General features: G+C 40.9%; 2 protein-coding genes across 2 annotated transcripts in view; both read right to left on the bottom strand.

Moving 5' to 3' along the window:
* The window catches only part of uggt1 (UDP-glucose glycoprotein glucosyltransferase 1), a 33,442-nt gene extending 30,790 nt beyond the window's left edge, over window positions 1-2,652 (bottom strand). Inside the window, exons 1-2 of the mRNA XM_042388685.1 lie at window positions 2,555-2,652; window positions 220-358 (exon numbers count right to left, since the gene is read on the bottom strand). Coding sequence (XP_042244619.1) covers window positions 220-358; window positions 2,555-2,585 — 170 coding nt within the window. The 5' untranslated portion in view covers window positions 2,586-2,652. The remainder of the gene's footprint in view (window positions 1-219; window positions 359-2,554) is intronic.
* Window positions 2,653-9,154: 6,502 nt separating this feature from the next.
* The window catches only part of hs6st1a (heparan sulfate 6-O-sulfotransferase 1a), a 65,014-nt gene continuing 48,034 nt past the window's right edge, over window positions 9,155-26,134 (bottom strand). Inside the window, exons 2-4 of the mRNA XM_042388967.1 lie at window positions 18,704-18,926; window positions 16,742-16,990; window positions 9,155-14,245 (exon numbers count right to left, since the gene is read on the bottom strand). Of these exons, the coding sequence (XP_042244901.1) occupies window positions 13,928-14,245; window positions 16,742-16,990; window positions 18,704-18,926 (790 nt within the window). The 3' untranslated portion in view covers window positions 9,155-13,927. The remainder of the gene's footprint in view (window positions 14,246-16,741; window positions 16,991-18,703; window positions 18,927-26,134) is intronic.

Here is a 26,134-nt window from a genome sequence, read left to right as displayed (position 1 = left end):
GAAAAGTCAGAGCTCAGGGTCGACAGTACAGCATTTGAAGCCTTTATGTATTCAGTGTCTTGCTCAAGGACGGACAGAAGTTTAAACTCACTTAGAGGACAGTCTCAGTAATGACCCAACCAGCCTTCAGGACATTGATTTACCTGTTATCTGCTACCGAAATGTAATGTCTTACGTAACGCGGCCAAAAGGCTGCAACTGTTCGGAGCTGTGTTGTACCTGGCCTCGAGCAGCAGAGGAGTGTCAGTCCATTTGGTTGTGAGTGTGGTAGTGACGGCTTTGGAGTCCGCACCCCCCGACACTGTAGAGAGCAGCGACAGCAGCAGGACCCATAGAAGCCACATCCTCAAGCCTACACCTGATAGACAGATCGAAAGTAAAATTATGTGCAAATGAGATGAATAATAATTGTGGGTATGACAAAAAAAAAAAAAATCAGAGAAGGAAAGTGTGTTACAAAGACAGAAAGGAGAGTGCAATCTCAGTTTGCATCATGGGTGACACATCTTAAAATACAGGTGTGAATACATCCAAAGCTGAGGGAATACATGGATCCAATAAGCCAATCCGCAAGTAAGTGTGAACCCCAGTGAGAGATCATTATTCACTTTTTTTTAGCATACTGAATATTATCATTCAACACATTTCTGTAGTCATAATTAACAATTCTAGGCAGGTGGTCGGTAAAAATGAACAAAATGAGAAAGTTTTTGCTTTATACATTCAAGGAGTTAGGCCTATATGATCAGTTATATAATCATAATTTTATGTGTAATCAATTAATCATGAAAATAACTGGCAGATTGATCAATAATAAAAATAATCGTTAGCTGCAGCCCTAAATTCATATTTCAAGTTCTTGGACATTGTTGCACTTTATTTTAGTGTAAATTCATTTTTGAAGTGTTAGGTCTGGGCCAACCTTTGCATCTGATCACAGGAGAGACTTTTGAAATCTTTTATGATGCAAGGTGTGAAGTGCAATCCATCTTAGCTGAATCTAGACAAGACTAGACTGCCGCTGCTTAGCCTCAGGGCCACAGATTCCCATGTTGACTGTGTGTGTGTGTGTGTGTACAGATTTTGGTAATTTGATTAATTACAAATTTGTTAGGAATTTAACACCACCTAAGCACGATATCAACAAAGGCAGGTTCTGAATTATTTCATAATGCCATCCCCAATATTAAACTCTCTAATATTTCACAAACATGCAAAGATTAAAGATGAGTTCTTTGTTTTTTCTTCTTTCCTACCAAATCTATCCTCTCAAGACCCCTCAGATTTATCTCATGACCCTCACAAAGCAGTTCAAACTAGCTCCAACAATAAAATGCTGCTTCTGCATTGACTCATCAATATTAACTATGCACTTTGTTGTGTAATCAGCCCGTTTTCCTGCAAAATTAGTACTTTTACTTCACTTTAAGTACTTTTACTTAAGTAGAATTTTAAATGCAGGATTTTTACTTGTAGTGAAGTATTTTTACATTGCTGTATCGGTACTTTTACTTAAGTAAAGGATCTGAGTACTTCTTCCACCACTGGCCCTGTGTCTAAATCATGTTTGAAGACCCTTATGGTTTTCGTTTAAACTGAGTCTGAGTGAGTTCAGAGAGAAAGAGAGCCAGAATAATAAAGAGGTAAGTCCTTAGAGACCTGTCCTTAGAGGTAAGGACAGGTCTGAAGCTTATATGAGGCTTCAGCAGTCTGAGATAGTCATATCAAGTGGATATCTGCCACATTTACAGTCTTTCTAGCATAAAATCCCCTACTTTGTGTTTCCCTGTTGAGCTGCAGTGGAAAAACAGTAACAAAACGGGGAACTTTTGCACAAAAAAGACTGTAGCGTTGAAAGTTATCTAATTGATTTGACTCATTTGGATGGCTGAAGCTTCAAATTAGCTTCAGATAAACTTTTAAATACACTTTTGCACAGATGAAGCTTTGTTGTGGATTTTGTCCCCCATCACTTACATTGAAAGTGCATTATGAAGGGATCTTCTACTGTGAACAGGAGGAATGATTACTGCAAGAAAACAACTATTTTCATGTTCATGTGGACACCAGACTGTTGTTTGAAGACAGACTTGAAAAACAGTGATCCCATCCTTTATCACCATATTATAGATAGTTACAGGATTTCACTAGTAAACAAAAAGCTCTGTGATTTCCGTCCAATAGGAAAGTTCAGCGTGGATCCTCCAACCAATGAGCGCTCAGTTTGGACATCCGGACTGTATTAATGACAATTATAAGCATAATCTTACTGCTAATCTGTAAAAACCGTATTATACATTACATTATAAGTGGTCTAAACTACTGTAATATATGTTACAGTTACATCCGGAACCCGTCATCAGTCTGTTAACTGACGGCGAGCTGATGCTACAGTAGCTAGCTCAGTGAACTAGCATTAAAACGACTTAATTTTACATGTTTCGACTTACTCACAGTGCGCTAAAGATGCAGAATCTAAAATAACACTATTAACCAGCAGTGCATACAGTCGGTTGTGGTTTCATCACATAAAAAATGAATGATATATTCTCACCGGAGCCGGCTCCGGAGCTTCCTGCATTCATGATCCGCTGGGAGTGGGTGGGTCCTGTCAGTCAAAGTAGGTTACCGCAAATGTTGCCTGTTCAAAATTACTCAAAATCCCTCCGTGAAATAAAAACGTGACGTGAACACAAAATATCTAATTTCTCTCTGAAAGATAATTAGAAATTGAAGTGTGGGGAAACTGAACCTGATATAGCAATTATCTTTGCTGCCTAACCCCTTCCTCCCAAACTAAAAACACACAATTAAACTTATATATTACAGACTGACACCTGTGGGGGGAAAAAAACAAAAACGAAACATAACAATCCTACCACAGATCATATACTGAAAAGGAATACATTTTTTGGCAATGTTTTTGTACAAACCTTCCCTATCTTATAATTGTACAATGATATTCTTTTTTGAAAGGTGGGTGGGCTCATCATAAAAACTATTTGGACAAATATAAGCCTATCAGTTAACATACAAAACTACATAATAAACACAGTAAATAAAATGAAAATAACAAAACAACATAGCTATGATTAATGATTGATTAAGCAACAAAACAACATTAAAAATTAAACAACGATTAATCAATTAATCATTTGATCTATAAAGTGTCAGAAAATGGTGGGAAAATGTCCATCACTTTTTCCCAAAGCCCAAGACGACTTCTTCAAACGTCCTGTTTTGTCAACAACAGTCCACAACCCAAAGATAATCAGTTTACTAGAGAACTATAGAAACCAGAAAATATTCACATTTAACAGAAATTTGGCTTTTTTTTCTTAATAAATTGCTCAAAACCAATTAATTGTTGCAGCTTTAATAAAATGTGTGATCTATCATAAAACTCACCCTAAACATAGTATAAATTGTGCTCTTCTACTGGTTTTGGACAGTATGATCAATATTTACCAGCATGAACAACAGTGTCTGGCTACAAATTTGAGAAAATGTTATTTTATGGAATTGGTCCATCACACCTTCATTATTTTCTGGCTCCATGGATTCACAGAATAAAAAAAAAACAACCAAATGAGTTTTATCTGAGAGCAAAGCTCTCTATATGTAAATGTATCCTTGTAAAATCACTGTGGATGCTGTTATAGAGCTTTAATGTTGTTCTATTATTCACTGTCTACAGTGCGGGATTATACTAAAGTAGATCTGCTGTTGATCTAAATAAAAGACTTATTAAAACTCACATATTATTATTACAATATATGGAATAACGTGAGTCTGTGGGAAGCTGGACAGTAAATATAAGTGGTATGTGTGTGCATGCATGTTTGCATTCTTATGTACAATACTGTGTAAAAGTTTTAGGTACTTTAGAGGTTTAGATTCTTCTCCATAATGCAAAACCATCAAAAAGGCATCTGATCGGTCCCAAATTTATTCTGCAGCATTGACAACAACCCCAAACATACAGCCAGAGTCATAAAGAACCATCTTCATCGACAAGAAGAACAAGGAGTCCTGCAACAGATGGTACGGCCCCCGCAGAGCCCTGATCTCAACATCATAGAGTCAGTGTGGGATTACATGAAGAGGCAGAAGCAACTGAGACATCTAAATCCACAAAAGAACTGTGGCAATTTCTCCAAGATGCAGGAACAACCGACCTGCCAAGTACCTTCAAAACCTGTGTGCAGGTGTACCGAGAAGAACTGCTGCTGTTTCAAAGGCAAAGTGTGCTCACAGCAAATACTGATTTCATTTAGGTTTCTTCTGTTTACTGCACTTTGTATGAAGTTGATTGATAAATAAAAACTATTCATGACATTGTTTCTTGAAAGCATCCTAAAACTTAACTTTTAGTGCCTAAAACTTTTGCACAGTACTGCATGTAGGGGAGACCAGGGACAGTTGTAACATGGTACGGTTGTAACACCTTGAATTCCCCCAATCAGAAACAAGCTACAGTGAATACAATCACTCTGCACATACTCAGTTAGATTGTCTTCTTGCTTACAAAAAAGGAGCCACATTTGAAACACCCAGAGAAAGTTACCAGCAAAAGTGGGTTTTTTGAGGTAAAAATTTAACTTTTCTATCAGATGTATTTTTTTGATACTGTCCTGAGATCAAATGTCTAGGAATCCAAACAAGTATTATTAGAATCACTGTTTTGTAAGTTAAAAATAGAAATGGCTAACATGTGTCAAACTAGCAGTCAAGCTAGTTCACATGAGATGAAAACATGGTTGGTGATACTGGGACGGTTGTAACGCCTTGTTACAATCATCCCTGAATCAAGTTTCATTTATATTTTAAAAACCTAAAGGCCTACATAAACTAGATAGATAGATAGATGGTGGCCAAATCATATGGCATTTGCTATGTGACCCTGTACTGAATGTTGTCCTCAAACTAATTAATTTTGATTTCATGTTTAAACTTTTCTGAGGATGTGTGTTCCACCCATTAAATAATTTTCTTGCATTATAATTTGATGGCTTCACCTCTTTTTTGTAGTGTGAAAAAGGGTATTCATTATTTTTAAGAAAGAAATGAATAGTCACAGTAACATGAATGATAAATAATCTTTTTCATTTTGAGTATTTGATTGATTAATTGTGTATATTTTTGACATGTTGCAAATATCCCTGGCATGTGTTACAACTGTCCCTGTACACTGGAACAGTTGTAACAGTGGAGTGACTGTATTTAAATCAATTTTGCAACCTGTATATATTTAATAAAACCACTTCAATACATTGTTTCAGTAGTTGACAGATTGCAGTTTATAATATAGCAAATGGACTGTTCCAGTTCCAATGGTTTTTGATTTATTAGGAAAATCGCAAAAAGTGTTACAACTGTCCCTGGTCTCCCCTACATATGCTCGTGAGGGTCTTTTTTGTATATGTATTATTATTCTTACAATTTTCATATTACAGAAGTTTTGTATTTGGTTATATTTCAAAATCCATAAAATATTAATTGTAAAAAGCTGAGCTATAGAGATGATTATGATTAATAATATGTATACAATTTAAGGGGCGATTTGCCCTTTAAAAGGAGGACGCAGAAGAATAATGATGTTTGTTCTTGTCCCTTTTCATGTGTTACTGCACTGTGTAACAGATGCAAAGGGACAAGCACTAACATGTACATCAGTGTAGAGGTCCCTTGCTAATTTTACACCAGGCACTGTTAAGGTGACCCGTATATATATCTGGGACTTGATTCGAGAAAACTGCACTTATTAATTTGAAAAGCGGCTCATGGAAATGAGGTTTGCTTTATGCATGGTGTGATAGCCATGGGAAATAAATCCTGTATTTATAATAAGCCAAAGCTGTCCCTTTGGTTAGCACTATTTGTTATGTGGTAATGAAAAAGCAGAGAAACTGAAATCCCTCTCATTTTACAAGAGGCACCTGGGATTCCTGGAGTTCATTTTTTGTGAAACTTTAGTTTCTCTGATAGGCTGTATCTTTCGGATAGACCGTCCCTTTGGGGCAGATTGGTAAAACGTGCAAGGCCCCTGTCTACCTGTTGTGTGGTCTTGATAAAAAGAAGATGAAAGGTACGGAGACACTGTCCCAGGGTGTAGAGACATGGGTCTTGCTTTTTCATTTTCTCGCTCTGCAGCCTAAATTAAATTGGACAGCTGATCCTCCAGAGGGAGCAGTTCCAGGGTTTGATTTAACATTATATAAAAAGCAGTGACATTAATTATCCTGTTGGATTTGACCTTCACTTTGAAGTGCATGTGCAGATACCTCACACTTGTAGATGCACACACACGCGCACACACACACACACACACACACACAGTAGCTCTAAAATAATCTGTATCCCTGTGAGGACTGGTCAAAGTGTCCACACAAGTATAGCTAAACATGGCTTCACACACATACACACACACACACATGCTACCCACAGGGCCTTTTGTCTGTCAAGAAGGTGACATCTTCAGATGAATTATGGGAGATGGCTGTCATCTTCTCCGGGGTCACATATGAAATGGCGAACCCGGGGTGTGGGCTCCCTCTCCTCACACTATCACACGTCAGCCATTTTAGAGGTTGAAAGCCTCAACAGGGGACCAAAACGACCTCAATTAAACCTCCATTAATATTAATACATTTTGTCGTTTCACGTGAGTTGCCGCTAATTAAATGTGTCCCTGACTGTATAATGGGGGTCAGCCGGGGTCTCCTACATGAAGCTAATTCACCACATTACAGCCAACAAACACAGGGCTCATATGTTAAATACAGATAGAGAAGGGGGACAGTCTTGGTTACCTTGGCAACACTGTTTATTCAGCAAAAAGAGAACTTTTAAATTAGGAGCAGGCACTTTTTTTTTGTGCGCAGCAACATTTACGATTTTCATTTTTTACGTCCTCTTGCGTGAGCATGTGTCACTTGATGTGTGTAAAGCGAATATATTACCCCTATAACAGCTTTAGAGTTCATGTTTGGCCCTGACCCAGGGTTGTATCCCGCTACATTTCTCCAACATCAACATTTATGTAGAGGTTAATAAGTTTGCAGCGGATCAGCTCTTTATGAGCTCTTGGGCCACAGCTCGCACAGCTCCACCTGCACACACACCAACATAATAAAAAACACTTTTTTTTTTTTTTAGACCATAATGGGATTGTGGGATTCCTCCCACTTGTGTCAGTCTGTAAGAGCTCCGGAGCAGCGTGCTGCCTGGGAGGTTGGATTCTGCGGGTCAATCCTTTAATATCATGAGGGATGATTTGGTGTTGACCTGGGAGATTAGCCAAACCCGGAGTGGAAGGTCAGATAACGGCCCCAGATGTCCAATCTAATCATATTTATTTCATTGCTGGAGGAAAAATGTGCACTCCCGCACTGGATTGCACTTTCTCACTGCCCCTGTGCATTCGCTTTTTGACAAAACAGGGTATTGAAACTCTGCAAATTGTTTGTGTACAGAGATTTATCCACATTGTATGTTTGACGATGAAGGTCTAAGCCATGCCACTGCTGGAAAAGACTCAACCAGAGACAAAAAAGACCAACTCCATCGTGACCGTCGCCAGCGCCAATAGGGCAATCCTCCAGAACTACAATAGCCTGGCTGTGATGCATGCAAGGGAGGCACTCACTATGAACTTATCTGCAGAATTCCACGCTGAAAATAAGCGATAATAATGCCAGAGCTTCTTTGTTTGCATGAAAGAAGCATGGGACCAGCAATGAGGAGCTGCAGCCAGTTTGACCTCCTAATAATGGACTGCAGCCAGAGCCCATACAATCGCTCAGAGCCTGACTCCCACTGCAGGAGCGAGCAAGCACTTTCTCTCAAACACTCGCATGCACACATTCAGCTAAACAAAAGCTGTCCATCCCTCTGCAGTATCTGAGCCATTATTGTTTGTTTAGTCCAGCTGCACTTGAAATGACAGTGACCCAGAGCTACGGGGAGGATTAAAGACTGCGTTCAGTCCAATACACCATGTACCAGCTGCCAGAGAGGCTGCACAGTCTTCCCTTTCTCCCCTGCTCCCCCTCATTTCCCTCTCAGTCTCTGTTCATATGTCAGGCACAAAAACATCCTCTCTTTCCTCCTGTCTTACATAAAGGCCCTCTCTGATTCCTCAGCTCTCCCCGTCTCCCTTACACTCTCACTCTGGTTGGTGCTGTCTGCCCGCTCTGATCTCCCTCCAGCCAATTGCCTCTGCCCCTCGCTGTCCAGGCAAATTATTTTTCTGCCCTGCCGCAGGGGGGTCAAAGTTAAGCTCACCGGGCTGTCGATGAGAAAGGGCGAAGGCCTGTGCTCAGCCAAGGACAGGGAATTATATTTATACCGGCCCTCAGTATCTGTCTCTGCTTGCCAAACGCCTACCTGCCAAAGCAGAGGAAGAAGCATATTTGTGTGCATATACGTGTGTTAGAGTGTCTGTAGATTGAATTAGGCTGTAGATCACTGTTGACAGGGCTGAGGCTGTCATTAGGGGGGTGGGGGGGGGGGCAGGCTGCTTTATGGGGTCACGGTCCTGTGGTTAGTGTAGGCGAATGCTGGAGATGTCCTCATATTATAGATTGGCCTGCGGATGGACGTGCAGAAACCTGGAGAGCAAAGCTCCCACACAAAAAGTGTCTTACATTAATATTGGCATTGGTGGAAGAAGTACTCAGATCTTTTGCTTATGAAAAAGTAGCAATACCATAATCAGAAAAATACTCAATTACAAGTAAAAATCCTGCATTCAAAATCTTACTTAAGTAAAAGTAGACTTTTGGATAGTGTAATCTATAATAATGCATATATAACAAACTGATATGTTTTACATATAAAGTATGAATGTGAAAAGTAACTATAGCTGTGAAATGAAATGTAGTGGAGTAAAAACTAAAATATTTCCCTCTGAAATGTAGTGTGATTACCTCAAAATTGTACTTACATATAGTATTTGAGTGAATGGACTTAGTAAATCTTACCTTCCACCACTGAATATTGGCTTCATATCAAGTTCAGTGCCTTAGATGTAATTTCTATCAAAAAAAGTGAAAGGGGAGAGTGTGTTTTTTTTTTGCAGGTGTGTGCATGATGAGTGACAGAGTGGGAAGCATCAATAATGACATGCAGTGACAACAACAACACAGTCAGATCTGTAAAAATGAAATATTTTAATTGGTGGCTTGATGATTCATTTTTGCAATCATAAGAAACAAACCCAGAATGATGCATACAGAAGGAGCCAGAGACAAACTGCACACCAACCCAAAAAAAACAACAAAAAAACAAAAAAACAGATCTTTATCACACTCTCTTTAAAACATCTTTTGAAAAAAAAAAAAAAAAGAGGATGATGCTAGCGACACCTGGGTTGCTTCATTGTCACAAAAGGAAAACGTTGTTAAGATATCAGATAAACATGATGAGACATAAAATATTTGAGTATAGCTTTATAGCATCAATTTCTGGAATCATTACTTCAGTGAAAAGGATTCAGTTTTCTTTCAGTTCAGGTACAGAGGGATTATTTTTGAGGACTGCTTCAAGTCTGATGGTCACTTGAAGGTTCATCACAGAAACTTGAAGGCTGAAGAAAAAAAAAAACACTCAAAGAGGAGAACACAGCACTGTTCTTCAGTTTGGTATTCGGTCCTTAATCACTAATGCAGAACCAGATACTGGTTTGGAGCCCGAACACGGTGTAATGTAAGTCTGACTGGAAAAAAACAAAAAAAAAAAAAACAGGTTGTGGGCAAAATGCCTGGAGCTGCTGTGTTTTTTAAGTCTCCAGTTTCTGCCACGAGAATACAATGAAAGGAAGTTAATACAAAACAAAACAAAACAAAAAAAGAGATCTCTCTTTCCTTATCCATTTTCCCTGTTCCTATTGCGATACTTTGAAGGCTACACAAAAAGTAGCATATTGACTCTGGATGTGTCCCAATACCTGTCATCATCCCCCCCTTTAGTTCTTCTCTCTTTCCCCTCTATGAATCATCCCTGATTTGAAAGGAGCTGATCAAAAAAAAAAAAAAAAAAGAGACACACGTTTTGATCCAAGGTGATTAGTTGAAATTTAACAAGGGGGGGGGTGGTGGACGGCTAAATTGTCGGTTTCCCCTCCCTTCTTACTTAAAATATCTATTGTTAAGAAAAGGATGCAACATGTTATTTATGTTAATACCAAGGAAGCGCCTGCTGCATGCATCCTCCGATTGCCCCCCGGATGACACCGAACTTGGCCTACATTCAGTTTCATTAAATCGTTCTGTGTCATGTCTTTTCCCCCTTCCCCGCTTTTACATTCTCTTCTCCACCTTCTCATTGTTTTTCCCCTCTTATTGCTCGGATTCTTTGCTTGTAGTTTGGGTTGGGTTTTGGTAGCTTTTTTTATCAAATCCAAATCCATCATTGAATCTAAATCCTTTTGATTCTCTTATCAAATCTAACTGGGTTTAGCTTAGGATATAAATAACTGAAACTCAAAGTTCTGTCATCACCTTTTGTTAGCGCAGGTTCACAACCTAAACTTTTTAAATGTGTCTTTTCGCAAGGTACGTGCTCCAAATACTGGAGGTTCAGATACAGAAGGATTAAGTTAAAATATTGCTATGATATACCTTAAAAGTTTAACTGAAATTGAAGTTGTGTAATTAGCTAAATCAAGTGTTTAGAAGAAATGCTGCTCTGTTGGTTGGTTGAACTGCAAAAAAAAAAAACACACAGTCCACTCAGTCATAGAGTGGTGTTACAGAGTGATGCTTCTTTTCTCTTACAGACAATCTTTGGCTAATGCCGCGTTCACGCCATCTCAGATGAACGGGAAGGGTCAGACAGATTCCCGTGTTGAGGACTTGCGAGCGTTCACTTAATCTGACAAATCATGAAGGTTGTATGAGGATTTAAAACACTGTGCATTGACAAAGTTACATTATATCCATTTAGAAGTTCAATTACATTGAATGATGAACTTTGGCTGAAGTGAGGCGTTCATGTTTACTTGGTTTTCAGGCACTTCTGTATTATTAAGTACGTATTAAGTGCCAAGTCAAATATATTGGAGCTTGCAGAAAGAAATCCCAGTTTCCCCAGTTGTAATTACAACTTGGGAGGTTGATATGAACGCTATTTACAAGTTGGAAACTTGTGATTACAGTAACTCCGATATGACATGAACGCGGCATAAATACAGACAACAGCCAGAAGTTTAGTTTGAGCTGTTACAAAGTTAACGTTAATTGGCTACAGCTGATATATAATTTGTCAGAATTGATGTTTGTCTATGCTGTTCGTTGCTAATAAAAAACAGGAGCAGATAAAAGATTCAATAATAGAAATCTTTAGAGTAATAATGGAATTAGAGACAAACAATTCTGGGTATTTTGCCAACCAGAAAATGATGTTATGCCAAAATTCTGTGACCTGATTAGGAATTTCAGCTAAATAATCACTGCAGACATTTTTACCCTACTTTATCAGAGTCTTAGTGTTTTGGTTCAGTCACAGATTTGTATTTGATAGCTGTGACTTAATTTTGGTGCATTAACACCATAAAAAAGACCAAAGGGTCAACCAGATATTGACAGGTAAGGTGTGACAATTTCCTCTATCACAGCTATCCAAATTATAAAAAAAATGTGTCCCTATCTAAATATTATGGAGGCAACATTTTTGGTAACAGCTGCTACCGAACTTATAACTTATATCATATGTTGATATCTGCAGCGGAAATGTAGCTGAAATTCCTAATAGTGTTCATTATGGAGCCGGCTATCAGAATCCAACCCTACTTTTTACTGACAAGAGTGAAGACATGTAACACAGGCAGATTTTTAACAAATACAAAAATCAGAATTTCAGACAATTATAGCAATACAGTCCTCCCACCTGACCACGTCATGGGGGAGGAGACAAGAAAATGGGGAAAGAAAAATATAAATGGTTAAGGAAAGGGCAGAGGAGTGTATTGGCTTGCATCACTGCGGCGGTCACACTGCTGTGACATGCTGTTGGAGGGACTTTTTTTTTTTGTTTGTTTGTTTTTTTTTGTTTTGCCCTGCCCTCCACCACCATAAAAATGGCAAGTTATTATTGGTCATGGAACCAGTCATTCAAAAAACTCGTCAGGCATCCTCTCGCAGTCAGGCACACTATTTACAAAGGCATACACATACGCCAATCAAAGGCATACTGTACATACTATTTACACACATACTGAAACACAGTCATACGCACAGACACACGAGTAGTCAGAGAAAATTACTGTAGTATAATGCAGACATATTATCTGGCAATAATAATGTTGACTATGATCCCAGTACATAGAGGCACTGCTACCTCGCCCTGTCTGTTTCTTCAGGGTAAAACCAAGTGAAATACCAGTCACACTAATGAACTACAGGTCACCAGCACTGTGTGTGCCCTTTCAGCAAGTAGGACAGAAGCTTTTTTTTTTTTTTGAGACCGCCGCTTTTACAACGCAGCTCTTGGTCAGGAAAAAAACAAAACAAAAAAAAAAACAGAACCAAAAAAAAAACACAAAAAAACGAGCAACTGCAAATGCCACCCACTACATTAAGGGCTCACATTGCCATGGTGACCGGTAGTTCCACAACTCCCATCTCGAGCATTTGTCTGAGTTAAGGCTTCCAAAGCGCTTGCCGCTCACACAGCACGGTTCCTGGCAACAACCTGCAGCACACACACACACACACACACACACATACACACACACACACACACACACACACACACACACACACACACACACACACACACACACACTCACTCCTCTCCCTCCTTTCCCTGCCTTTGATTTCTTCACACGTACAGTATGTGAGATTCGGGCTCCGTAATTGGCTGTCATTCTCTGCAGGACTGAGACACACAAGAAAAAGGAGAGAAAAGGAGAAATAATGAACTCGTTAAGCGACAGGAGCTTTGGGAACCTTTAACAGAGAAACAGGCCACTTTTTTTCTTTTCCGAGATGCAAGGCTTCAGTAATGGCTATGGTCCATAGTACGTCAATCCAATCCATTAGCTTTGACTTATAAAACAAACAAAAATAAAGAAATAAAGGAATCACTTTTCTTTAGGCAGCATTATTGGTCTCAGTGTTATTACAATTCTGCTTTTAAAAAAGCATAAACACAAAAAAGGAAAAAATACAAATGAAATCATCCTAAAATGAGAATGAGACTGTCTGTCACTATTTCATGACCAAAGCATGTTCATGGGTGAAATGGCTGATTTTTTTTTTTTTTTTTTTTAAGCAGAAAGCTTTATTACACAGTCCAACTTTTCTGCGCTTCTTTCTTTTCTTCCTTTCAGGAACAGTCTTTCATGTACTCCCACCTTTTTCTTTGTTCAGCTTCAGCCATTAGCATACTTTCATAGCTTTTCTAGCTCCTTTGAAATTGGAGCACTGTGTCCAGGAAGTAGACTGGTCCTTAGCGAGGATTAATGGGAATTCACAGACTTAATTTTATTTTCTCATGCTCCATATCAGGCCACAGAGAACGAGAGGAATACAGGAGGAGGAGGAGGAGGAGGAAGGGGGGGAGGGAGATGGATGAGATACTCGGTTGTCAGCAACTCTTAAAAATATCTCTCCTCAGCTCAGTCAATAATGATGATGGGAGAGATGGAGAAACTCAGAGGGGGGGAAAAGGGCAAGAGGGTGCTAATAACAACTGGGCAAACCTCAATAACATGAGCTGATGCAATGGACCAAGCCCAGGTCTCCATAGCAACCACTTGGACTCTCATTCCCACAGCCCAACTCTCTGATAATGTCTGTTTGTCAGTTATTTGGGTCTTTGATGCAGGCGCCACTTTCTGTGTAAATATGTGTGTGTATGTGTTTGTGTGTGTGTATTTTTCACATTACATATGCATGTCTGTGCGTTTGTTCTCATTCTGCTGCTACCAGCGGTTGATGATCTGGTTCATGTAGTCCTCAGTGGGAAGCCTGCTGCCCGCCTCCTCCGTTCTGCCTCCCTCCTCACCCTCCTCCTTTTCTCCTTCTCCGTCCTCCAGTGTCGAGACAGCGCTCTGCCTGCTGCGGGAGGGCCAGAGGCTGACGCCCAGGCCTAGGCCCTGGTGGTTCTGCTGCATGTGGTTCTTGATGCGTTGCTGCCGCCTCTCCTGCTGCCTGGTGTACTGGTAGCGCTGCTGGAACAGGTCCCTGGCATAGTCGTACAGCTCCATGTCTAGCTCGTTCAGCTCCTCTATACGCTGGACCTGGAGGAGGAAAAGGGGGAACATAATGTGTTAACACTGAAACAGGGAGAATGTAAAAGAGGTTAATGAAAAGTGGAATCACAGGAATAAAGAACAGAAATAAAAAGGTGAGAAAAGGTTAAGTTATAACCCTTTTTGACCAAATAGTTCCAGGATTAATGAAACCAAACTTTACACTATAACAATGGCGGATTATAAGAAGACAGCAGCCTTTGAGAAGCAGTTTTCACACATGAGGAAACAACATCATAGAGTCATGTGTTGTTGGTTGTATTTTACTGTGGTGTGACTCTGACGTTTTATTGGATGTGATGACTAAATGAAAAAGACACATGCAGAGATGGGAAAGGAGACTGAAAACCCCATAATGCCAGTCTCCAAACTAGTCAACCTGGGTTTCTCAAAAAGCACGATCAACTTTCTCAACTTATGAAATGACTCCTGTCTCTGCTGATATTCAGGAGAGCTCCACAGGTGTCTTAAATTGTTATGAGTTGCCAGTTATGCAGGCAGGAACATGTGGCCACATTTCATAGGAGGGAGAGATATTTATCGATGACAATGAGACTATTCAAAATTTCATTTGGCAACTGTGACTGACCTTTTGAGAGATGTAAAACAGAACATGCTCTCTCCACAAAAAACCCAGGTCCTCAAAACCTCACAACAACAACAACAGGGTAAATACAGCCTCGCTTAGCTCCCGTGATTTGGGACTAATTTTATTGTAGGTTAACTTTCAGCACATTTCATTCCAGAGGGAGTCTGAGACGCTTGATAAATAACCGCCAAGATGCTTGTTTTATGGGAATTAATTTCTGCTTTAGTACGTGACTGTGATTAAACTAATAAAGTTTTAATTCTCGCGTTCACTCTTCCATCGCCGCTCCTTCTCTCTCTAATTCTCTCTACCGCCTCTCCCTTTCTCTCTCATTTGCTTCTTCTTTCAGCTCTACTCTCTCACAGTTTAGCTGGAAAGTCTTAACTCAAGTTACTTTTTGAATGAATAAACTTTAACAGAAATGTCCAGACCTGCAAACTCTGTCCCAATACTTCCTGAAGCGTTAAAATGAACGAGGACGAGGTGGCACCTATCATAGAGAAACTTAATTTAGCTCCCGGTTCCTCAAAAGGCAGGTCAAGTTCCTGAAAAGGTTCTCGGTCCTCTGGGGAAAGCTCCTGCTGTGGAAAAGCCCTATTACATGACATTTCTACAAGAGCTTTATCTTTACAGGGTCTCTACATGTAGAGCGAACAGAGAACGTGTTGGCAATATGTGGGGCAAGATAACAGGAACGTGTTTGATGTTAACTCGTGCAACGCAGCTGGCTTTATTGGCATGCATCATCTGCTGTGTGTGAATTCAACAAGGGGGGGGGGGGGGGGATGTGTTTAATTAAGAGAATCCTTTTGAAATCAGCAATCAAGTGCGGTGTACCATTTGTGAGCAACACGTGCGACAACAGAGGGAAGCGAACGTGCTGCACGGCTGTAAGAATATTAGAGATGTTTGATCGGCGGCGTAGGGGGACAACGGCACCAAAGACGAGAAGAACGTGCCAAACTCAAGTCGTCCAAACAAAGACTTCATCTATCGCGCAAATAATTTAGAGCCCAGTTCCAATCAAAAATGACAAACTGGGATATTAAAGCCATGAGGGCATAAGTGGGCTTTAAGCAGCTTTGCAGGGGTCTGTAAAGTAAATATTCTTTTCATCACCCGCTGATGTAATTATTTGACTTTAAAAAAAAATTAAATAATGCCAGGATTTCACACAGTGCCTTTTAGAAGTATTTAATTTGAAAGCTAATTTTAAAAACTCATTTCTACTCAGAATGCCACACACTGCCTCCCCCCACCTGTCAGACTCTGCAGACTCCAAACCCCCCCCCCCTCATGTGATATTTTCTCTTTTTTGTGATAATAACCGTTGGCTCACCTTTCCACAGCCACCACAAGCAGGGCATATTTTATTTTCTATCCTCCCAACTGGTTTTGATGTATAAATCACCAGTCTGCTGTGTACTGGAGGATTTTTTTTTTTTTTTGCTGGGAATTGAGTCTCTAAGAACTCCCACATTGGACCAATCAAAGTGTGAAGAACATCTTTGAAGCTGCTGTTTTTTTTTTTTAACAGTGACAGTCATCCCAACTCATTTCACAGCAATATAAGACCACTGTGTTTACTCTCTGTGTCCCTCTTTTTCTAATTTTCTTTTCCCCTCTACCTCTTTTCTCAGATAATCTTTCACTTCTTTTAGAAATATTTGTTTTATTTCTTGGCCGTGCTACAGCTGCCATATCTATACCTCCAAGAGTTGTGGGCATAACAGGACTAATCCGAGAAAATAAGACTTTTTTTTCCCCTCTTTAACCATTTTAAAAGAAACATATTAAAGTAAATACATATTATAATTTAATATACTTTACATTAATCTCTATTGTAAGTGCACTTTCTCTACATACAGAACTAAATCTACGAAAAGATGACTGACCGTAGCGTTGTCCAGATCCACCCCTGCAGCTCGGGTGCTGTTGTACTGCATGAAGGGCCTGATGAAGCGCAACCTGAAGGTCCGTTCAAACAGGAACTGGGTTTTCCGCTGGTACTCTGTCAGCCCAAAGAAGGCCATGTCTCGTAGGTTCTTCTTGGCTGACTCCAGGAGAAGCTGGGCCCTCTTCTTCTCTGGAACTGTGGACATGTTGTAGCAGCCGACGAGACTCAGGTCCGCTAACATACGAACCTGCAGACGGGGAGGGGGAACAGGAAGCGAAAGAGGTTAGAGAATCAGTGGATATTTGTGTGTTAAATGAAGGACGCTTGTGACTTTAAGACTCTGAAGTACAGAGAGATTATAGAGCAGCAAGTTTAGAGACGGGAAATATGGAATATTGAGTTTCGGAAGGTTTATCAATCACAGATACATCAAGCATAATATTTATAATGGAATTTATCCTGCTGTATTGAGGCTGAAGAGTGCTGAAATGATTTGTTGATGAGTTCATCAATATAAATTGATAGCTATGTGGATAAGATTATGAAAATATTGGTTTTCCCTTCTCTAATGGGATTTTATCTTTGGGTTTTTGATTGTTGGTCAGACAACATTATTTTAAATCCCTTTTTAAATCAATAATAATAAGAATAATAATGAACTTTAGTCATATAGCACCTTTCATACACAAAGCGCAGTTTAAATTGCTTTACATTAAGAAAAACAACTGGAAATAAAAGAAAGAGGAGACCATTTTTATGAGAAAAATCTGTTAAGAATGTGAATTTCAAAAGAGGAGGGAGGTAAATTTTAAAAAGATGTAATTTGGGATTTCAGGAACTTTCATTTTATAAACTAAATACTTGATCACTTCATCAAAAAAAAAAGTCAGTTAACAGATTAATTCATGAGAACAAAACATTAGTTGCAGTCCTAATCCTGAGTTACTGCATTTTGTAAATCCTGTGTTGTTTAAATACTTTGTGATATCTACGAATACATAATTACTTCACATAATCACCTGTTGTGCTCAGTAAAATTAAAGTACTCTACATTCTGGTGGATTTTCTTCCAAAATAAGAGATCACCAAATCACTAAGTGCAACCAGGAGCTGTTTTGTTACAGTAAGGAACACAGACTTCATACTGATTTGGATTCACAAGAGTATACTGTGTGCACCTCAGCCTGCTGGTCCACCAGGATGCCTCAAGTGTGTGTGTGTGTGTGTGTGTGTGTGTGCCACATTTATAAGTCATAGGACCCTGAGTAATAACACCCTCAGGCTTCAGATGAGATAAGCTGGGCAACATGTTTAGGTGGGAGACTGAGATAGCACGAGAAAAAGAAGGTGTGAATTTGAGGTGTTTATGGCCAGCAGGCGAACTCCTGACCATGCAAGTGTGTGTGTGTGTGTGTGTGTGTGTGTGTGTGTGTGTGTGTGTGCGTGTGTTTGCATGTGTGCAATTCGTCTTGTAGCCTTGCTCTTTCTTGTATTTTGAACTTGCAGCGAGTCTGAATGTGAGGAATCAAGACAAAAACAAATTTGCGGTTTTTAAAATGAAGTTTCGGAAATCAATATCTGTCAATATTTGCTGAGTGTGTTATTGTATGAAGAGATAAAAAAATGTCTAACAAATGAGAGAAATTTGAATTTTCTGCAGTGATGAAGCCTCTATATTGGAATTTTCTAGTGGATGTGGGTTCTTGGTATCAGCTGACAGTGTTGGTACTGTGATCTTATTAGTGAACAAAACAAAACCATCCATCACATCACCTCACTTCAACTGTTAACAAGCACACAGGAGATGATTCAGGTCTGCTGCAGAGACGCGGGTTAGCTTGCTGATAAACTCCAGCATCAAGACTGAAATCTCTCTTTTGTCAAAGAAACGTTGAGCCAACATCGGAGCTACTGGCGTGGTTGCACTAACTACATCATAGTGATAGTGTTTCCTCCCTACCTGTCTATTGTTGGCCAGGTTGTAGGGGCAGTCCATGAACTGCTGCAGGGTGCACCCCGACCAGTCAGAGCCCTCGTAACAGGAGGGCAGCTCCTCGGGCGTCGGGGTTCGTCCATCGCACATGTGCAGGGAGGTTTTCCACGTGGCTCCCCGCTGCACGTGCCTCCACTCGCTGAGGTAGCGAGACACCGGGTCCCTCAGCAGAGTGATGTAGTAGAACTTCCTGTTGGGTTCAGACGAGTGGAGAAAGATGGAGGTAAAGAAGGAGGATGAGGAGAGAGGAGAGCAGAGGGATGAGGAAGAGAAGAGAGATTTAGATTAACAAACTATTGCCTTAATTGCACAGAAAATTGTATTTGGCACAGACCGGATCAATCAATTAAAAAAAAAAAAAAAACTCAAACACACTGTATTTAGGAGACAGAAATAAAGCCGGCAGCAACACATCCTGCTCATGTGTTTAAAAAATAAATAAATAAATTTTATTGGCATATTTTTCCCTTTTGAAATTAATGAGTTTGTTCAGATAAAGTCGCACATCAGAGCAGAGCAGAGATGAGAGGGGAGGAGTGAGGAGCAAAAAGTGCGGAGACCATAAAAAAAACCAATGCATCACGTGTAATTCCTCACTTGCCCATATGGTGGCACTGTTTACAACGGTTTACTGCAGAAGTTCAGTAACTCAGTAGGAGGAATGCTTCAGACTGAGGCTGTCATACTTAATACCGAATTATTTGCATTTACTAGAAACAGACCTGAGATGCACAAAAGAAATCCGAGCAGCGATATAGGAGGTCAAACTACAAATGAGCGGGAGGAGGAGGAGGAGGAGGAGGAGGAGGAGGAGGAGGAGGAGGAGGAGGTGAGGCAGAGGGTTGATTTGTGAGGCGCAGGATCAGGTCAGTGTTCAGGCCACTGTGCAGGAAAAGAAACTGCTGGCACAAGCACATCTCACTCTGGAAAACACATCTCCATGCTGCAAACATCCTTCTGTCTCAGACCCCGACACACACACACACACACACACACACACACACACACACACACACACACACACACACACACACACACACACACACACACACACACACACGGAGCAAACATCCTTCCTCTTGCACCAAGTATTAGGTCTGCCTCCGAGAGATGACTCATCCCATCCCGCATCTGAGATTTGGATGGGACTGTTTCTGTGCTGTGTGTGCACGCGTGTGTGTGTGTGTGTGAGAGTGTGTAAGTAACGTAATGGTGCATAGCACAGTTCAATGTCTCTCCAGAGAGGACACTCCCACCAGAGCGGAGACCTTTCCAGGCCTTCACACTCCAGCTAATTACTGCAGTCTAATCAATCAACACATCCTCATTAACCACACACACACACACACACACACACACACGCAACCTGCGCGTATGTGTTTGTGTGCGTCTGTGTGCCCTGCAGTGTGTCTGGGAGCGATGGTATGGATCTGTCTGTGCAACAGACGCACGCCGCCGGTCGAAAAGTATACACAGGCGCACACACACACACACACACACACACACACACACACACACATGCTTGCTGCCCTCCTCTCTCCTGGGCTTGCATCACGTCAGAGGAATGTTTGCAGAGAGAATTCTGTGTGCTGACGGGACTCGACGAAATCGCCTGGTCCACACGAGCTGCCACAAACCCACTCAGATTTACACACATACACACACAAACACACACACACAGACTCCAATGCTAAATCTTTGGCTTCACACTACAAAGCTCACCCGGGCGAGAGAGAGGAGGGGCTGCTAGGTGGACACAAAGCCCTAAGTGTCACACAAACAGTAGCAGTGTCTGGATATTAACAATAAGTGGCTAAACCCCCCCCGAAATCCAGCGGCAGCAGGAGATCCTGGACAACACAACGACTAAACCCTAAATCTAGCAACGAGCTGAGAGATGGTGCATAATAAAACAACCAAACCCCTAAATCCAGCAGCGGCTACGAGATCCTGGACAATAAAACAAACCGACCCCAAATCAAATTTCAACTGGGAGATCCTGCGCAACAAAAACAACCACACCCCGAACGTGGCTGCGGCACGGAGATCCCCGCAAATGAAACAAATCTAGAAGCAGCAGGGGGATCACTGTCAATGCAACGACTAAACCCTAAATCCAGTGGCAGCTGGGAGATCCCGGCCAACGAGCCAAACAGACCCTCAATCTGGGGACAACGGGGGGATCACGGCCACAGACACAACTATCTAAACTCTAAATCCCATCAACCTAAACCTAAAATCTCATCCCAAGATCTAATCAAAAGCAGGGGTGGAGGGAGGCGGCAGCAGCGGAGAGGAGCAGTCAAACTGGAGCCTGCAGGAGAGCGGGGTGCATTATGGAGATTCCTATGATGACATTATCAGGATTCCTAACACTCCCCAGAGTGCAGTGTGTGTTTCTGTGTGTGTGTGAGCCTGTGTGTGTGTGTTTCTGAGCAAGACTACGCCTATTAAATCAGTGATGACATTTTCCCCCTCTTGGCTTCTATTCCACAGAAGAAAACACGGCACTGTTTGGCCCTCGCTACAGAGACAGGAAGAGAGAAGGGAGGGAAAGGCTGAAAAACAGAGAGAGAGAGAGAGAAAGAGAGAGAGAGAAAGAGAGGGAAAGAGAGAGAGAGAGGAGGGGGCGGAAGAGAATTTCAATTAGTTTTCTAATACTGTGAAAGCAGTGAGGGCCCCGAGCCCAAGTGATTTATCAAAGTTATGGCTCCCGCTATAATGAAGGCTCAGGCATATTACCAGGCAAAATAAATAAATAACATGCACGCAAACACACTCACACACACACACACACTCACACACACACACACACACACACACACTGGCATACATGCAAACCTAAATAAATGATCTTAAACGGCATGCTTGCCTGTCATGTCTGCTGGGTCAGGCAGATTGCAAAACTGGTGCCGTTGAGACTTTCTCGCCTTAAAGCCTAATGATGTCTGGCCGTGTACTGAGATCCCTAGGTAATGATGTTTCAGCCCACACACATGCTCACACAGACACATTTACTTACTTACCAGCCAGTCCACTCCCTCCCTCCCTCCCTCCCTCCCTCACACACACACACACACACACACACACGTGCTCCCATCCTCCGAGGGGACAGAATATTATAGCAGATGTATTTTTTTTTTTTTAATCACAGGTGATAATGCTTATAGTTGGAACATATGCGCATGTCACATTAACTTCAAAGCTAATACGGGCCGCTCAATCTCTCGCTGTCGAGATTTTAGCGCGTGATCCGCTGACCGAGCGCTGGAATTGGCAGTCTAGGAGCAGCGCCTCTCGCAGACTACATTTACGTGTGATACATTTTACACTAAACCTCTCCAGCTCGTCTGCTCCATTTCCTTCCTTTTTTTTTTTTGTAGATATCTGCGACAAAACGGAAGAGTAGCCTCTAACACCCTCAAAACTGCACTTATCAGGTGTCGACTTATCCGCGAACACTTGATTTATCCCATCAGATTGGTGGTGTGTAGAACAGGCCGATAAAAAAAAAAAAAAAAAAGCGAGTGTCTGGCATGGAGAAGTGTGATGAAGCTTTGGTCTGGACAAAACTAGTCAGTTTAATCTTTATCTCTCACTTTCTCTGGGTTTTTTTTTTGTCTCAATCACTATAACTGAATATAAAACCGAGCCTGTAAGTATATTAGTTGCCTGGTGGACTAAAAAGAGAAAAAAAAAAAAAGAGGATAACACTTCATAGCCGTGAGTCATCCTCTATTTCTCTCACTGTTTTAGAAGAGCTTTCTGGCCTCCTTTTCTCTACCTCTACCATCTTGCGTGCACATCTGTGTGTTTACATGTGCCATAAATATGTGAGGATGAGATGTTTGTAAGCCGTCTCCTCCGTGCCAACTGTATAATTCTCAAAGGAAACATTGAATACTTGTAATTCTTTGGCTTTTTTCGGTATGACGACGGTGAAATCTCACAGAAAATGTTAAGATAACGGAATAAACATCGGTAGCTTCGACCTGAAAATGACCAGTTGTGGCCTTTAGGGAAGCCGTATTGGTCGAACTCTGGTGTGCGAGCGAGTAAGTGTGAGTACATGTGAGCTTGCTGTGCGTTATCAAGAGGAAACACACAGTGGCTGCGTCTGTTATGGTCTCTTCGGAGCTCGGGGAAAATAAGCCCTTTGCCTGTTTCCTGTGGGTCACAAATCACCACCCCTGCAGCCTCCCTTTTTTCTCTACATAACCTCTCTGTTTAAATCTTCCCCTTTCTGTCGCTCGTCTTCTTTTCAGCTTCATCTCTTATTCTCCCCCTGTAGTTGTGTGTCTTTGCCTGATTACCATGTGTTCTCCCTTCTAGGAGTTGGTTTTGTTAAAATCCTGTTGTTATCAAACCAGGACCCTTTGCGTAATGTCCTGGAGGGTGCACCGCAAAAATCGAGGGACGCTGGTGTGGTTTACAGTTGTTTTATTGCACCAGATAATGTTGGTAAAAAAAGGTTAAGACACCAGGAATCTCATTAATGAGGGTTGGGTCTACCATTTCACATGCTTGGGTTACCATTTTTAGGTTACGGTTCGTGCCAATTAAGGGTGTTTTTTGGAGGCTTTCTTCGTATGACAGGAAAGCAACAACAGTTGCACAAGAAATACTGGAGGTGGTTTGTGGCTGCAATACACAAGAGATACAAAGTCTTTTTTTCCCCTCTCAAGAGTGTGAAAAAGTTTAGACGCCTTCTTTAAGGTTATAGCTGAACGCTTTACGTATGCACACACACATAAACACACACACACACACACACATAAACACAGCGACGCCATCCCACTGTGTAGAGCAGCCATGATTTATTAATAGTCCACGGATGTTTGTTGAAACCAGATCCACTCAACAACGCAGCTCTTTCCCACCTCTAAAAATGGACGTGAACTCAAAAACAACTTAAGTAAAACAAAAAACAAAAACAAAACCACGCCACAGATGTGAGATGTGTTTTTCACCCAGAAAAAGAATCAGAATGGAAACACGCAGATGTACAGACATAAAGGATGCACTCGAATTAAAACAACTTTAGTTTTTTGGATGCAAATAATCAACTAGAAATACCATCCTGCAGTTGTAAACAGTAAAGTTGCAGTTTACATCCATATCTGTCCAGACTCATATAATATTTGTAGTGAAGTTGAAGGAATTTAATAAAAAGTATTAAGTGTATTCTGTGGCCAAAGGGAAGTTATCACAACATTGACGTATGATTCCAGCCATTCATTGCAGGATCATTCTCAGCTCCAGCAGGAAGCAAACCTCCCTAGTCGAGTGCATTTGGAAAGCTATTCCTTCTGTTGTTGTCTAGCTTGTTATTCATCGTCTTTCCCCTTGTTCTTGTTCTGCTGTGTGTCCATTAGTGTGTAAGCTAAGACAGTAGACGATGCCTCGGATATGGATGTTGCTGCAAAGAAGCTACAAATACTAAAATGTGGATGATTCACACACACACATCTTCAACCTGGCAGCACAGAAGATCTAAACAATCACCACAGTTTCAAGGTGGACACCCAAGATTAGTGTCAAATGTAAAATATGGTCACAATCTTCCCTTCTGTTCCTGAGTTATGGTGTTGAATAACGGCCAGAAAAGTGTTTTTTGCAGAACATTATGACGTAACAGTGAAGTTGACCTTTGACCTTTTGGATATAAAATGTCATCACTCCATCATTTTATCCTATTAGACATTTATGTGAAACTTTGTCCTAGTTAGTGTATGAATTCTTGAGTTATGGCCAAAAACGTGTTTTAATGGGACGGATGTGAGGTTACAGTGACCTTGACCTTTGACCACCAAAATCTAATCAATTCATCCTTGAGTCCGAGTGGATGTCTCTGCCAAATTTGAAGAAATTCCCTCAACGCGTTCCTGAGGTATCACGTTCACAAGGATGGGACGGACGGATGGACGACCCAACGAGATAATGTATCCGACCGCGGCTGTCGCAGGCGCGGAGGCATAAAAATAGGTTCATGGCCTGGCTTAATAAATCACTGCTGGATGCTGCAATCTGCCAACTTTCCATCACCTGTGATATTTCAACATTTCTGATGAGGCCTGGGTTTGAGCTGGAGATGAGGAACTGGTTGTAAATTGGTATGGGTTCCAATTTGTTAGACCAAAACAAAGAGATTTGTTTGTTCACCTATTGATTCCTGAAAGCAATCTTTGGACCTACTGCACTCTAACACACAGTAGCACCGTTTCACCCAATAGCGGATTGAAGCTCACACCTGAAAGTGGCACTGAGCTTCACAAGAGATAGTAACGAGACAGTGAAAAGTAGGGTTGCAACGACGATTATTTTCATTAGCGATTAATCTGTCAATTATTTTCTTATACTATTATTATTTCCTAGTACAAAAGGCCGGAGTCCACACAGTGCAAACTCATTTCATCTAGTTCATACAAAGAGGCCACACCTGTCAGATAATCACATAACTGTCAGATAATTGTTCAGGTAATAATATCCCTTGAAGGCACTGATGGTTGCACTTGTTTATACACAAGAGAAGTGACAGAAGTAACTGTGTGAAGAAAACACAAAAGAAAAAAAGAGACCTTGAGAGAGAGAAGTTCAACCTCTGCATGTTTGCCAGACAGTTTCAGAAAGTTATAAAAAATGTTGAAAGGTTTGAGACAAGTGGTTTTCAATTTGTTCAACCGTCCGACACAGACACCTTTAAGGATAGGTCGATAAAGTCTGTCTTTAAACAATATTCAGGTGCCCGAATCAACATTGAAGCAAGTTTTGCTCACTGTAATCATTCCTCCTAAAGGTGGTTTTTGCTTTCAATGTATTTTGATTCCTTTTCTTATCCCTGGTGCACACTTTCAAATCTTAACTGAGTTTAAAAATGTGGGAGACATAACAACAGATTAAACTGATTTTTAATATTTTAATCATAAGAATGCACACACCAGACAATTCAGTCAAGACGCAGGACCACACACACATGGCGTTTACACTCAACGATTTTAGAGTGGCGACTTGAGGGACTTAGGATCTCATAGAAAGTCACGTTATCATGGAGGCAGACTGATGTTGTCAGCTGGTTGCACTTGTGTTTGCTACATTTTACACCAAAAAACAAAAAAAGAGAAGGAAAAAAAACAAAACGTGGATGAAGTCATGAGAAAACGGAATCAGCATGACTTCTACATTTTGCAGCAGAGTTGATTTTCTGTTCTACACAAGAACGTAACATCCGGTTGGTGACGCTTCCCGGTCAGCTCGCCCTCGTTGGCTATTGCAAGTTTCTGCTCAATATTCCATCGCTGTTCCTTTCCCACTACAGGATTTCAAGTTGTAAATATCACACATGGGTGATATTTAGGATTCGAAATTGATCCAATTGGTAACATTAAGATTATTGTCCGT

This window comes from Thunnus maccoyii, chromosome 16 (genome assembly GCF_910596095.1).
Source record: "Thunnus maccoyii chromosome 16, fThuMac1.1, whole genome shotgun sequence".
Lineage (NCBI taxonomy): Eukaryota > Metazoa > Chordata > Actinopteri > Scombriformes > Scombridae > Thunnus > Thunnus maccoyii.
Note: the sequence above shows the minus strand (reverse complement) of the source record. Positions and strands in the feature narration are given on the sequence as shown.